A 16,000-nucleotide genomic window follows, 5' to 3' on the forward strand; every position below is an offset into this window, starting at 1 on the left:
GGAGGAGCTGAAGCTGGATACGCTCTGCTTTTGACTCCATGCAGTGACTGCTGGTGTTCTTCCTTCCCTTCAGAACAACGCTTCAAAGCTGCTCTTGGCAATCATGGAGAGCAGGCACGACAGCGAGAATGCAGAGAGGATCCTCTACAACATGAGGCCCAAGGAGCTGGTGAGTCCCTGGGCTGCCCCGACGCTCCTGGCTAGGCGTCGTCGTGGGGTGAGCCCAGGCACTGTGCAGGTCTGCGCACAGGTCGCGGACAACTGCAAGTCTTGGCACAGGTTTGACTGAATGTGGTGTTTGCTGAGCATGGACCTGGTTAGTCCCCAGAAAGCAGGAGCACTTCAGTTGTGAATGCTCCAGAGACAGCTGCTTTGCTGCTGTGTAAAGAAGGGAAGGGGGCATCGCCTTACACTTTGGAATCTGTGTAAAGAAACTATTTGTGCACAAAACAGATATATTGTGACCTAAAAGCTGTTCAGTAAACTCTAGCAGCATTTTGGGCTGTTTAATGTGTTAATTGGTAAAGACACAAACAGATTCAAAGTACCCCTGAAACACTGACAGCTCGTCCAAGTGTGTGTAGTTATGGCAGGGGCCAAAGATCAGATGTGATGTAGTGTGCCATGAGCACGGCCCAGAACATATTATTTGGAGGGAAACGTAAAGTTTGGTTTCTCGTGTTGATGAGCCAGGCTGAAGATGGTGAGTTCAGGTCTCCTGTTTTATCCTGGATGTTGAAGCCCACCCCCATTCCTCTTGAATGTGTACTGTCAGCTTCCTTTCACTGCTCTAGGAGCACCAAATGCATACTGGCCTTAGCAGACTTCAGCCCTCAAACTGAGCTGTCTCTTCATTGGCCTGTGTCTGTTTTTCTAGGTGGAAGTGATAAAGAAGGCATACCTACAAGGCGAAGTAGAATTTGAGGATGGAGAGAATGGAGAAGATCTTGCAGCATCTCCTCGGAACGTGGGGCACAACATTTATATATTAGCTCATCAGGTAGAATTGAATTCGCAGCTTTTGTTAGCACTAAGTAACACAAATTGTGAATAACAAGAGGTCTGCTTTTCACTGAAATTGTTTTAATGGCTCAGAGACAAACTCACTGCATGTTCTCTTTGTATAAGAGCAAAATCTTATCTTTAAAAAAGTCAAAAATGAAACTTCTGTAATGAATAAGAAACTGTTCAGAGTTTTATAATGGAAAACAGGCAGCTTCTTGACCAAGTTTCTGAGGACACACAATTCAAGTTCTTGGCAGAACTGGGGAGCAAAATATTATTTTTCAGCTGTATCAGAAGTCACTTTCTACTCCCAAATAAATTATTCTCATGGATCATTTAAACCTTAAGCAGAAATCTCACCCTACTTTTATTGTTCGTGCCACGTTCTCTCTGTCATCATTTATGTTGGAGCTGGTCGGGTTCACTGCATTGATACAACGTGGTGTTGGAAAGGTCAAAGACCAAGGGGAGAAAAAAATCTAGGTCTGTTTATATAACAATGCTACATAGATCCCTCCATTAGAGACTCCTTGTTCCTTTCGCATCTGAGAAAAAAAAAAAACACACTGTCATTAGGCTATAAAAGTAATTTAGAGCATTTTTTGAGCAGTGTTCTTCTGTGAATCTGCTTTTTAGATGATGCAAACGTTCTCCTCCATCCCAGCCTCAATACTTGAGCAGTAAGCACACCTTTGAATTAGGTTGGGTGTAGAAGAACAGACTGAATGTGAATGGTCAGAAACTCTCCCAAGTCAGGCAAACAGTGGGAGAAAACGGATAAAAGAGGAATACACCATGGATATTAAAATATATATTGGAATCTTTCTGACTTGCTCCCAGAATAGAGCTGCAGGGTGTCTGGTTGGAATAGAAGAAGCCTTCTGTCAACTTTGCCCTTTCTTAGCAGCTGACTGTGTACTATTTCTTTTTTTATGCCAAAAATCAGAAATTTAATATCATAGAGAGACATCTGGTGTTTCCTACTCCCTTTGCATTCCTTTATTTTAGTTGGCTCGTCATAACAAAGAGCTGCAGAACATGCTGAAGCCGGGAGGTCAGATAGAGGGAGACGAGGCTCTGGAGTTTTACGCCAAGCACACGGCACAGATTGAGGTAAAGGGAAACATGGGGGGTGTGGGGAGATGTGGTCTTCTGGGGAAGGAGCAGTTTGGAAGAAGATCTGTGTAATGAAACAACAGTTACATTATACATGATATTTTGATTGAACTGACTACCTGTGTGGACTGTCATCTTTGACATAAGAACTTTTTTTGACAGCCTCTGGGAGGGGAGCTATTTTTGAGCTGTCATGTGTGGGCTTTAAGATGGAGCTGAGCAGAGCTCTGTTGGCAGGAGGAAGTGTAACTTCACTTATGTTACATTCTGGCCGGTACTATTGCTTAATCCATATCTTCTGCCATTCTTTCTGTATTAAAATGAGCGTTTTGGCCTGTTGTACAGTCAATCTGAGGTGCTTTTAAAAGGTAAAACATATACAAACATGGAGAGTTCACAAAACTCTGTAATAAGCAAGATAAATGTAACTGTTACTCCTTATACTTTCCTGCTCAATGTGTGGCTAAAACTTGCTAAGTTTCCTGAATCGAGTGACCAGATGGTGCTGAAGTTCCGAGCAGCTTTGGTGCAGGATTTACTGGGCCCCTTGGAAATCCCAGCTCTGAACAGTATTGCCAGAATAAGACCACAGCATGGAAATTATCAATCTTGGAGCAAAATGTAGGCCTGCTTTGAAAGGTAAATCGGCTGAAGTCTCTGTCAAGCTGCTGTTCTACAGAAATGCATCCAAGTTCTACACGTAGCTGGTTTTAAAGGGTGCAGAAAAAGAAGGCAGGCAAACCAAGAAATAAAAACATTTAAAACTAGGGAAAACTCCAATAAGACTGTTGTTCAGATTGTCAGGTCGGACCGTACAATGGAGCAAATCGTCTTCCCTGTGCCCAGTATATGCGAATTCCTCACCAAGGAGTCCAAGCTGCGGATATATTACACCACGGAGAGGGATGAACAAGGCAGTAAGATCAATGATTTCTTCATGAAATCAGAAGACCTCTTTAATGAGATGAACTGGCAAAAGAAATTGCGAGGTAAGTGGCTGTTACGAGTGCGGAGGGTTACCAGCAGAGTACTTAGGTCAGGTTTTAAAAAATTTAAAACGTCGACTTGATAGCAGATGGTTCCCCAGTGTGGCAGCAACCTTGATGATTGTTTGAAAGAATCTGCTCCTCTGCACGATGGCAATATGCTGTAATGAAATCAAGCTTAACGCCACAGCAATATGGACCCACTGGAGGGGATCCAGGGGAGAGCAGTAAGAAAGATCACAGGTCATCTTTTTTAAGATGCAAGAGAAAGGAACACATTTGTGGAGGCTTCGCTTAAATGAGATGGCATTTGGTGGTAGGGAGAAATGAAGAGGGCCAAACTGAGGGGAGCAGTGGTCCATTCTCCTTGCCTGTGCTGGGTACAGCACTTCCCTTGCATTGCAAGAAAGAGTAAGGCTGGGTAACGCAGCACAAATGTGGGCTGCCTGTGGTGGGTATGGCATCTCCTGCAGTGGAGGTGTTTAGGAACAGGTTAAACACGTGATTTCCAGTAATAGTTAAAGTTAATCCTTTCTGTGGGCAAGGAGTAGACTAGAGGACGTGCTGAGTAAGTCCCTTACAGCCCTGTGATGCTAAGATATCTGAAAGCAAATATTTTCAAGCACTGCGTTTCCCTCTGAGGTTCCCACTGGCAGCTGGGAAAACTTTTAAAACTATATTTTGGTCCATACAGTGCCACCATTTCACCCAGTAAACTTTCTAGCTTGTTTGCTTAAAATTATTTAAAAAAAAATATTCTTTTTTTTGCTGAAGGAGAAATGTTGTGCATGAGGCTCAGCTTCAGTGGGCAGTGGTTAGAATTTACCAACATTGCCACTCGGAAATGTCAGATAAAGTGGTTATTTCCTCCTCTAGTCAACATCTGCCATCTGATACCCCTGTTGTTCCCCATGCTTGAATCAGCTAAATACCAGTAATTAGTGCAAGAGCACAGAGAGTTCAGGACTCCCTACAAAAGCAAATGGGGGAGTGGGCTTCTGTACGGCTACGTGCCGCTGCCAGCCACTGAAACCTGCCTGCGGGGCTGGACACATCCACACCGGTGTGGTGGCAAAGCTTTTTCCCCGATGGAGACGGTGGTGGTACTCAGTCCGTGGCATCTTGTAGGGGAAAAAAAGGGTTGAGAAGGGACCTCTTGATCTTTCTTGTTCTAAAGATTACTTTTAATGAAATTATTTCCCTTGTTGCAACCTCCAATTGCATTTTGCCCTTTCAATGTGCACCTCCAAGAAAAGCCTGGATTCTCTCCAATTTGTTGTTAGGATGCATAGGCACAGTTCACACCAGAGCTGATGATGTCTTGCACATTTGGCAACAGAAACTCAGTATTTGCTTCAGATAATTGGGGTGTATGTATTTCCGTGTTTTCTTTTAACAAAGAAAAGCAATTGTAATTTTGGTTAAAATTATCAAGATCAGATATAGGTAGGACAGCCTGAAACTTGATCAGCTCTATTGAAATTTAGCTCTACTTAAATTTTTCATTTTTATGAATACTAGAGTGGAGCTATTTCCACTTAACGATGGATTAATACTTTTGTCAGCATCAAAACCCCCCAGTAAGCTGCTTCCTAAAATGACTTCTAAGAACTCTACAAGAAAGATAGTATATGACATGTTAAACAAATGGGCAACTTTGTGTTTGACAGCATCCATATATTCTGTTGGATTTTGCTGTTTAACTCTAGATTTCGGGGTTACTTTAGTTGTCTTCGAGGCAATCTCCAAGCAAGCTGTGAAGATATCCAAAATTAACAGCAGGCTGCAAATTAATCAAGATCCATATGCAAAAATGGAAAATATTTCTTTTTTCTTTGAAGAACTGGAATTTTTCATTAAGATTATAATTCTGTTACACCATGCAGGAAATCATTCAGTCTGTCTCCTAATGTTCTGGTTTTGTTAGGCCTCTGACTGCTAGTCTACATTTATACAATCGTTTCTCACATCTTCAGTGCAGGTTTGTGTTTTTGAGACATGACAGGCTGGCAGTGCTGTGTTGTGCTCATGTGATCCACTTACAGTTTATTGAAACCTGAGAAAGACATCAGCCCGAGATGTTAAACTTGGAAAGAAACGTTTTTCTAAAAAGTTTTTAAAGATTATTATTTCCACCCCTCTTAAGCTCCTGGAGCTGACTCATGATCTGAGCACCGTAAGTGTCTCAAGGTCTGAATAAGGAACTCAGAGGAGCCTGCCAAAACCAGGTGAAAGTGCCTCATAGGGCAGGTAGTCTGTGCCCACCCCCAAATAACTGTGTAAGGTAAAACCTGGAATTTTGTAATGACCCTTTGTACAAGAATTACATACACATTCATTCAACCTGCTTACAAATTCATTCAGTTAAAACCAGATTGGGAAGAGAAGTGATACAGAATGCAATGCCTCGTATATTCAGGACACTGCCACATCTCATTCCATCGAGGCTTAACGTGTGCCTAGCTAATCAGGTGCAACAGAGCTATTATTCTTACAGTGACTGGGTGCCTTTTTGTCGTCCTTTCCTTTACGTTCAGCTGTTGCATGCATATGCTTTTTATGTGCATTTCAACTCAGTATAATGAAGCATTGTATAACTCTTTTAACCCACTTTTTTGCTTAGGATGCTAGACGAGGTGATTTACTGAAAAGAGGTGGCGACGACTGTGATGCTCAGAACTGCTGCATTCGTTAATTTACTCTTCTTTGCAGCCTCAGAGTTTGCATTTTAATCTTTTCCCTAAATTTCACTGTGAGCTTCTTTGCCTTTGCTCTCTGGTATCTGTATGTGTTACCTCCTTCCAAAAGGGAAAAACATTCTCTTCTTTGAAAGAATTTTTAATAGATTTTTCACTACTGTAGATTTCAGGAGTACACAATTTGCTGCACAATAAGCCTGCAGGAGCTAAATTCTGGGGGATTTTGCCTTGATGCAGAGGGAATTACTGAGGCAGCTTTTTAGCTGTCCTTTTCGTCTTCTTGTCCATGACCACTTCAGAAAATGAATCTTTCTGCTTTTGTGCCTCTTGATTCTAGCTGCAGAGGTTATTAATTTTAATAAGGCTTTTTTAAAGGCATTTGTATGTATTCGAAAATACACAGCTATTTAACTGTACCCCTAGCTCTGTGCAGTTACATATGTGCCCTTTGCCCACAGTACAGAGGGAAGGCCAGCTGAGCTTCAACTGGTTTATTATTTTGGGACTATATTGGTCTATTATCAGCTTGAAGTAAAGTTGTTTTATTTGCTTGGCAGCCAGTCCTAAACATTTTAGCTTTATTGTTATGTCGCTATGCTGCATTTTGTGTCTTAATTGTGCACCTAGGCCTTCGCTGTGTTGTTTCTGGCTTGCTGCAGTGGAAAGGAAGCCTGAATGCGGGCAGGCATTGAGGGCAGGGGAGCTGCTGCCAGCAGCGGTAGCAGCACAGCTGGGGGGGATGGGGCTGAATCTCACCGATGTGAACGGGTACACATTTTCTTCCTCCTAATCGTTCTCTGTGTGACTCTGAGTACAAAGTACGTTATTAGGGGAAACCTGAAGTCCTTGACCTCTTGTGTTTCTGAACTTGTTCTCATGCTGCTGCTAAATCAATTCATGCTAGGAAATACTTCCCTTTTTAACATTAGTCCTTTGCCTTAAAGCACGATCTAAGAAGCTGGAAGTACCCCAAAGATAAAGAGTAATCAAATAAACTTCAGGATAAGCAATGAATACTGGTGCTGTTGATGCTGTGCTTTTGGGCAAACAGAAAATAATCAGCTTGATGGAAATGATGTGTTTGTTTTTTTTTTTTATATAGACATCTTGGTTTTTTAAATGCTCCATTATTAATAAGAATTATTTTTGTTGTTTTGCAGCTCAGCCTTTCCTGTACTGGTGTGCTCGCAACATGTCCTTCTGGAGCAGTATTTCCTTTAACCTGGCTGTCCTTATGAACTTGCTCGTAGCATTTTTCTATCCATTCAAAGGAATTCGAGGAGGTACCAATATTAGACATATAAAAATATATGAACAAATAAGGTCTGATGAGCCAAATTCTGTCCCCTGTGTGTCTGCACATCCCTATTAACTTCAGTAGAGACAGTAGAACAGAAATTGGCTTTTTTAATTGCTTTGATTTAAATTGTGCTATTTTCTGACTTTTTCTTGGGGCATTTGTAAAGAAAATGTAGAGCTGTGCTTTTTCCTAGGAAAAAATTACCAAAGACAGACATCTGCTTTTAATTACTTGACTGTTCTACTTTGTTTTAAAATTCTGTAATGAAGTATTGAACTAAGAATATAAGAAATGTTAATTTATTGCTTTTTTTAATGTCATTTTTCATAAAGCTTCATGGTTACATAGCAGATCAGGAAGTCTGTGAGTGTTGTACAGGGTCGGGAGCTTGCCTTGAGTTCTGGCAGGTGAGACGTATGAGAAGTGACCTGCCTCGTGCCTTGGAAGTTGTTGGAGGATCGAGAATATGAGCTTGGTTCCCCTCCTGCTGCTGTCTCTTCAGGAGCACCTTACCTCTGCGAGGGCTTAGAGCAGAGGTTGCCTTAGGGAGTGCAGAAGAGTGTGCCAGCTTCGTCTCCTGGCTCAGGAACAACCTGCATTTCCTTGCCATAAGTGGGTAGCAGCTGGGCCTGCTATCATCTCTAACATAAAGTATGGGTTAACATGTGTGGCTTATGGGGGATTGCACAATCTTGCTGTAATAGCTCTCATGGAAGTTGCTTTTGATCCAAACAGTGGGTTTGTGCGACGGTGGTGGTTCTTAGAGCCAATTCAGTAAATACTTCCAATAGAAGCTGATTAGATTCAGCTGCTCTTCCTTAGATTCAGCCTCTGCAAAGAGAAGCACCCTAGGGCAGATTGATTGGTGGATTCATGTCAGCAAGAATCAGAAAATCTGGAGAAATATTCCTGCAAAGGCTCTATCACGGCTATTGCTTGCAAAGCTGGTATGGAGGAAGCATCTGGATGGGAGCTTTTTCCACATCTCTGTCAACTGGAGTAAATAAGGACCCCAAAAGTAAAACCCCGTCCTGGAAAGGGTTATTCATGTTCAAACTTTCACTTCCCTTTCTTAAACGTTCATGATGCAACAGGGCCAGATAGATGCTTATCTCTTCCCATTGAACTTCCCTCGGCCTCTTTCTCTTGTTGATTGCTAACTACAGAACCTACAGAAAATACAGCTGAAGGGCAGCAGTAGCCTCAACATAAGAAAGTTATCGTCTGGGCTCTGTGTGCAACGTAAAAGCCACTTCACACCCTCTGCGGCTCACCAGTTAATTGGAGGAGAGCTGTCATTTTGTCCGGGTAGTGTTTGATGGCAGCTGACTTAGCAGGGGAATAAAGACAATGAGCACAGAAGGCATGTGGTTCTGGGCTTCTGCATCCTGAGCACGCTCAGGTAAAGCGTGTGGGAAAGCACGGGATATATTAGACCAAAGTCTGGTGTTCCTGAGAGAGGGAAGAGGATAGATAACTTCTGGAACAGGCTTGGGTTTCAGCAGCTGTAGCCCCGTGTCACACCGTGGGACGGCAGACCTCGGGGTCACCCCGGTTCCCTTCTGGCCAGCAGCTCGTTGAAAGGGCTTAACCAGCATGACGAGCAGCTGAATTTTCTGTCTTCAGTCTCAAAGATCACAAGTTAAAATTTAAAAGTCTGAATTAATGGCTGCTAGCAAAGCTGGTAATTAAACAAGTTTGTTGAGACTACAAGTTGCAAGACTGGGGGGTGTGGAGAATCATCTGGCATTTTGTATGTGCCCTACCCTGCATATTTGAAATACTTTATCAGGTAATATTTTGATAAAATCTCTTCCTCTACGAGTTACAATCAGCCATGTAAATAATAAATATGCATATATTTATTTTAGCCTTAAAAAAATTGGACTTTTGAAAACAGACCAGCTGGGGGAAGTTCTCTGTGTCCTGAGCAGCTCAGACACGCTGACCCGAGCAGCTGATCAGCATGTGGCTGTAGCAGGAATTGTAAAACTTCTGACTCGAGGAGCAGAAACAAAACTGGATGCATGGGATTAGGTACTGAAACTGCGGGAATTCCAGAGAGACAGAACTTCCCTGCAAGTTCTCTGGGTTACGCCATCCTCCTGCCAGCAGACTCGTAATGGAGTCCATGTGCTCACAGCAAGCGCTTTAAGGTTAGGTTGGGTGCGGACCTCGGTGTCAAGTGAACGCTGGCTTCATGATCTTCATTTTCCAAGGGCAGACACCGCTTCCAATTTGCTCCCAGTCTCTTTCTGTCCCTAGGAATGAGAAACAAGCTGAGGCCCAGAACCCACTCTTCTGTGAGTGCTCTCCTGGCCCCTGAGCCCCATTACAGTCTTTATCTTTTGCTCCTTGTTCTCATGGTGATGAGCAGCCCATGTGTAGGTGTGTGTCACCAGCAATACCAAGGACTTCGTTAATTCTAGTTACTTTTGCAGGCCTGCAAAGGCAAGGGGATCTTGCCTTTTTCTTTGTCCAGGTACTGTTTTCTTGAAGAAAAGCATTTTTAGTGCAAGTTTTAAGAAAAAGATGTCTTTTATATTCTGCATAAACCTAGGTTAAACAGTATTTTAGGCTGGGTATTTTTCATGGTTCTTTGAGAAGTGTATTTTTAGATACACAGGCTGATGTTATGTAAGCAGGCAGTCTCATGGGACAGTCTAAATAGAACCAGAAATAGCAAGAGATAAAAAAAAAAAACATGGTGCAAGGTTTTTTTTTTTTAACAGAAACATAATAGGAGACTCAGGATGAATGTGTGAATCGGGACCTGGATGTATTTGTTGTCTTCCTTCACCTCCACATTCAATCATCTACAGAGTACACTAGCAAAACTCCTCTCCTTTTCAGTATTCAAGGTGTCTAAGTAATGAACACTAAAATGAAGAATCCTATAATACTGTTTATCATTTACATAATGGTTTAGTAATAAGTTTGTAATTAAGCTCTGCTGAAGGCACTGGGCTCAGACGTTCCACTTAGCACTTTGAAATCAGTAACGTCTGAACATGAGGATTAATGGTGCTCCACCAAAGATAAGATAAAATGGCTTTTATTTGGCTATTTTGGTTTTGTTTTGCTTGGTGTACAGAGTATTGAAACATTTTTTGTTTTTTTCTCCTTCATCCTAGGTACACTAGAGCCCCACTTGTCAGGCCTGCTGTGGACAGCTATGCTGATATCTCTGGCTATAGTCATAGCTCTTCCTAAGCCCCATGGTATCAGAGCCTTAATAGCTTCTACAATATTACGCCTAATATTTTCAGTTGGTTTACAACCTACTTTATTTCTTCTGGGTGCATTCAACGTAAGTATCAAGTTGGGTTTTTTGAAGTTCTGTTGCTTCTTATGTAAGGGCTTCTTACCTGCTCCTGAAGGCAAAAATAGGCTGGAACACTGTGGCAGAACTGGGGTAAGGAGTCATTCCCTCCTTGGTCGTTGCTAGCAGAAGTACTTTGCTGCTGCTCATTTAATTCTGCTTCCCTAAGCCGGAGCGCTCTAAGGTCTCGCTCAGTTTTGTCACAGTCTAGTAACAGCTCCCACCCCAGCCAGAAATGTACAGAAGTCTCTGTGACCCTTCAGCAATAGGATGTTCGCTCAAACCCGTCTCCTGCTCAGCGACTGAGCTGCAGTATTTACGGGATTGTGTAAGATGTACTAAACAATGCATTTCCCAAATGTCTGTCTGCAGTCTACCTGCCAGCCAAGAGCTGACACTAAGCAGTTTTGCTACAGTAACGTGTGGACTGAGCATGTAAACTGAGCCACCAGAAAACTTCATTAATGCTCAAACCCGGATACTTGTGGTTTCTAGGCAAGTAAGCCAAAAATGTTTCTTTGAGTCAGCAGGAGCTGTGCAAAGATGCATCTTCTTGAAGCACTGGCCTTTATTACAAAGTGCTCAGCTTTAACGTGCATCATTTAATAGTGTTCCTTGTCTTCAAAATATGTCACCAAGTGCTGTGTGCTAAAGAATCAGAGTTGCGTTGTTAGGATCGTTGCTGTTGTCGATAATTGCAGTGTTTAGCAGGTTCCAGGTAAGTCGAAGGCAGCTCTCCTTCAGTGCTGATGGCTGGGGCTATACAGGAGGATTCCTGTGTGCATGATCTGAGAGTGAAATGCTGAGGCAATCTGGAGCGCTCGCTTACTAGCGAGCAGTAGGGGCTGTTTCAGAAATGTAAGGGCTGCTGGAGGCTAGAAAGTAATTTGATTGCAGAAAGCGCAGAGCTTAGAGGGTTTTTTTAGGGCAGTTCACCTTTGACACCAGGGAGTGTTCTTACTTTCTTTAAATCTTGAAGTCCTGATGCCCTTTGACAACCAGCTGGGGACAGGAGTCGATGTTCCTGTTTTATAGATGTGTTAAGTTTTAGTTGTGGCTCACTGTCTCAGCTATGCAGAAAACGCAACAGAAAGCAGCCATTGACTGACACGTAAAATACTGGCATGTAACAGACAATTCAGCACAGTTGTTGATGTTGCCATATAGCTGAGTTACCACCAGCTTTGAAAAATTGCCTTTTTTCCTGCAGGCTATGTATTGCAACTAATTTATGATTAATCTTTCCTTAGGTTTGTAATAAAATAATTTTTCTGATGAGTTTTGTGGGCAACTGTGGAACCTTCACTAGAGGATACAAGGCAATGATCATGGATGTAGAGTTTCTTTATCATCTGCTGTACCTCCTGATTTGTGCTCTGGGGCTTTTTGTACATGAATTCTTTTATAGTTTGTTGGTAGGTATTCATTTTGTCTTCAGAATGTTTTTCTTCCTATGTGCTTGTAAAGTCCCACCTCGATGTCATCCACTGCTTGCTTTCTGCTTTACAACTGGACACTGTTGTGCAAGCACTCTTTTGAAAATTGGGCTCTGGTGATTTCACTTAGAAGTTACTGTGGAAGGCTACAAGATCCCTGCCCTATCTCCTCTTCCTGATTTTTACAGACAAATGGAGAATTTTGTGTCTTTTCAAGCATATTACGCCAGACACCTGTTTGAGGTTAAGTTTAGTCAAAACTGCTTGTTAGGGTAAATGTGTGTGCACAAAGATATTTAGTATTTCCCTTCGTGGTAGTTAGCCATCATCTCGGACACTAAGGTCTATAGGCTCTCTAGGTTAGAGGTACTGCTTGTGGCCCTGCTCTGACTTCCAAGATAATAAACCATTTTAAATTGGTTTGACTCCAGGTAATATCGCTGCCTGGTGAAAGTTTAAGTCTTTTAAGGTCACATAGGCTCTTGCATGAGAAAAAAATAATTGAAAAATCTAGCCGTAGAAAAGGTAACTGAGCAGTAGGTACTTGAGGAGTTACCATGCTGTGAGTTATTTTTTTAAATAAGAAAGTATTCTAAAATATTAATTTATTTTAAAAATAGGTTTACTAGACACACAGTCTAGAACATACTGATATTAACAGAGAAAACTAATTATATAACATAGTGTTCATGTTCTTTGAGTACTTGGTTAGCTGTGGAGCATCTCTGTAGCTATGGCTGTACTCTAGGCCTTGCACAACTGACAGGGATGCCTGGCATACATGTTTTTTTCTGTTTGGGGTGGAATTCATCCTGTGCGGTGCAATTCTTCTAAGAATAAGCAGTTAAAGGAGTATATCTAGTGTTGGTGGAGAAAATGTGTCACTTGTAATGCAAACCCGAAATCTCATTCGGAGCTCTCTGTTTTCATCCCTTTGTTTGATGTCTGCTACATCCTCTGGTAACTGAATTGCTTATTTTCTGTATTCACGTAGGTCCAAATTAACAAATACCTGTCCTCTCATTGTCAACCAGCACATAGCCAGCAACCTGACTGGGCTATGCTCGTGACATGTCACAGAGGAGTGAGAAATGTAAAGACATTTAAATGGAAAATTTTCTTCCCAACACTAATTTGGGTGAAAATATTGTTCACTGTTAGTGTGCCACAAAAGATATTGGTAGTACATGTGAAAAACAGCCTTTGATTTTGTTTGTTGTCCCCCAGCTCTTTGACTTGGTGTACCGAGAGGAGACCTTGCTGAACGTCATCAAAAGTGTCACTCGCAACGGGCGTTCCATCATCCTGACAGCTGTTCTTGCGCTCATCTTGGTGTACCTCTTCTCTATAGTGGGGTACCTGTTCTTCAAAGATGACTTCATCCTGGAAGTAGACAAGCTCCCGAACGAAACGTTATTGCCAGGTCGGTAGCAGTGACTCATTTTGACTGTTCTAGTGTTGAAGAAAGTAATGGACTTCTGTTCCCCGGAGCATGCTGAGTGTCTTCCACCTTTTGTGAGAGATACTGGTTATCTCACAAGTTTGACAATTTCCTTCTTACCAAGGGCTCTGCTTAAATAAATAAATAAAACAGATTGGAGCAAATGGATACCATATTTACCCTTTAAATTTTGACAAGATGCTGTAATCTGCTGCAACATATAGAGAGGTGGGGTAGCAGAACCCCTGAAGACATCACTTGGGCTTTTCTGCACACTGAAGATTTCTCCTCTGTTTGCTAAAACAGTTGAGATTATCTAATTCATCTAACACCTACTCCCTCCCCCAGTTTAATTACAAACAGACTTTAGGTAGGCTATCGTGGGGAAGGCTCTGCACTAGGGGGATATTTAGTTCTGCCTCAGTTTGCCAGATTTTGTATGCTTATATTGGCTTTTAATGGTGCGTTCTAGTTTCAACATAAGAAAAATTAATATTTTATCTAAAATAACCCCGTGAATATAAATGAAGGGAAATTACCTTCAAAGCCATGATCTTGTGAAGTTGAGGTCTCTGTGTCCAACTCTGGTTTGCTCATAGTTTTTATAGACTGTATTAATCTCCCTCAATTTGTTGCTATAGTTTAAATTCCATAGTAGACTTCTCAGTGCTGAACATAGGTTGCATATTGTAAGATAAAATATTTTGTTGTTTTCTTTTCCCTTGCCCTATAGCATCAAGTAAGCAACTCAGTGGATGGGAAGCATAGGAATTAAATTTGTTAGAGAAGGAGTTTGGGTTTTGGCTTATTCTGACTTCTTGTTTTTCTCTCACTTGAGTTACTCAGACAAGCACTGTTTGACATACCCACTATTTTTTCTAATTTTACTGCCTACCCTGTCGGACACCCAAACCTCACTGACCTTATTATTTCACATTTCCACCAAGCTGGAGAAATGCCAAAGATGTGTTACTGTGTGGCACTAGGGTGGTTTTGATACTTGCGAAATGTTGAAGGGCAATTTTTCAATCACCTTGAAAATTCATTGTGCACCAGAACGTAATATTTTTGGAACAATTTCAATTACTTTCGCAACTTCGGAACTAATGCAAAATAAATGCACAACTATGGTCTTGAATTCATAGAAATAAGTTTATATTTGAAATTAAAATCACTGAATGTGTGAATTGGAAAGGACTGTGGCTGTCTAAACTCTAGGATAACATACAACTCTAAATCTGCCTAGTAATTGCAGACTGAATACAATGAGATATCTTAATATCTGAAAAGTAATCTTGAAAAAACACAAAATATTAAATTATTTGACTCATCGCTTTTTGGTTTTAGATCGCACAGAACCTGGTGAGACCATGACTGGCGAGTTTCTCTATTCAGATGTGTGCAAAGCAAGTAGCAGTGAAAACTGTTCTTCAATCATTCCTTCAGACCGTGAGTATCTGCTTAGCTGCTTTTGAATTACTAACTTCTTATCCTGAAGTTTTCACACTTTTTCGAGTTAAGCACCTTAAGTAAAAATTGAAGGGAAAAAAAAGCCCTGTATACTAAAAGGGGTGACAAAATTAAAAGAGAATCGAGTTAAGCCAACAGCATAAATGACATTTGCAACATGGATTCTTCAGAGAAACTTGTTGTAACCGAGCAATCCTTTGATAAAACATTGACATATGCTTTGATTTTCTACCTTATCAATTTGAAAAGGAAGTGATGTAGTTTACCTTCTTACAAGGTTATTATTTTAAAACATTAGGCTCTTAAATGTGATCTCAGAGGATAATGCTCTGAAATATGGAACAGAACATTGTTTACTGTCAGCATTATTTTATCTAGTTAACTAAGGAAACTGTTTTTAATATCATGTCAGGAAGTAGTCAATGGATTAAGCAGACAGGGTAGGTTTGGGGGGGTTTTGAGATCAAGAAAGTGCATGTGAGATATTACTTGTAGCATAATCACCAGCCTCAGACTGGGCACTGAAAATTTTCAGTTTTATTTTCTAGAAAATGTAATTTACTAACTTTGAGATTTATGATGCTGGCTGAGAAAGCCAGACAGAACATTGCTATTTCTCTTAGAAGTGGAGCTCTTATATGGTCAAATGTTTCAAATGTCAATAATGGCCACAAGCCCATGCTCTCAAGAGGAGATGGCTCTGTTTTGCTCAAGTGTCCTCTTTGATAAAATAAGATTCAACATAGATACAAGAATAGCTTCTTTATTCGGCTCTAAGAAGAGTGTGCTTTGTCTTTATGCGCTCTGGCTGCAGAAAGGAAAACTTCAGAGATGTGTTTATATCGTAAATAATCAACTTGGTATCAGGGTCTTATGTGGACAGAGATGTTAACGATGTCCAAGTCTTCGGCCGTTTCTTTACCTTCTTGAGTTTTGGGTATTTCTGGATTTCACAGGGATTTAGACCCATCTAAGGCTTGCCGTGGGAAGGTGGGATCCACTCATGAGCATTTTTATGATGAAATGTAAGTCATGAGACTTTTAATAGGTACAGGGAAAGTATATGAAATTAGGTAATTAATTCTCACAGTCCTGGAACTGCAACAGTGAAGTTGGAGGCTTCATCCAAATGGAGAGAGGGTCATAAAAAATAGCGCTACTTTTTTAGTAAAATGCTGTTTCCATAAGCAGTGATATTTTAGCCATTTGAAAAATAAGAGTTGAA

At 41.2% G+C, this 16,000-nt stretch overlaps 1 protein-coding gene across 7 annotated transcripts in view; it reads left to right on the top strand.

The window, feature by feature from the left end:
• The window catches only part of ITPR1 (inositol 1,4,5-trisphosphate receptor type 1), a 169,406-nt gene that overhangs the window by 134,307 nt on the left and 19,099 nt on the right, over nucleotides 1–16,000 (top strand). For all 7 annotated transcript variants that reach the window (XM_040569062.1, XM_040569063.1, XM_040569064.1 and 4 more), the window contains 9 exons: nucleotides 74–169; nucleotides 878–1,000; nucleotides 2,014–2,118; nucleotides 2,918–3,110; nucleotides 6,967–7,089; nucleotides 10,241–10,416; nucleotides 11,679–11,843; nucleotides 13,092–13,287; nucleotides 14,653–14,754. In XM_040569062.1, coding sequence (XP_040424996.1) covers nucleotides 74–169; nucleotides 878–1,000; nucleotides 2,014–2,118; nucleotides 2,918–3,110; nucleotides 6,967–7,089; nucleotides 10,241–10,416; nucleotides 11,679–11,843; nucleotides 13,092–13,287; nucleotides 14,653–14,754 — 1,279 coding nt within the window. The remainder of the gene's footprint in view (nucleotides 1–73; nucleotides 170–877; nucleotides 1,001–2,013; nucleotides 2,119–2,917; nucleotides 3,111–6,966; nucleotides 7,090–10,240; nucleotides 10,417–11,678; nucleotides 11,844–13,091; nucleotides 13,288–14,652; nucleotides 14,755–16,000) is intronic.

The sequence above is a fragment of the Cygnus olor genome, chromosome 10, assembly GCF_009769625.2.
Source record: "Cygnus olor isolate bCygOlo1 chromosome 10, bCygOlo1.pri.v2, whole genome shotgun sequence".
NCBI lineage: Eukaryota > Metazoa > Chordata > Aves > Anseriformes > Anatidae > Cygnus > Cygnus olor.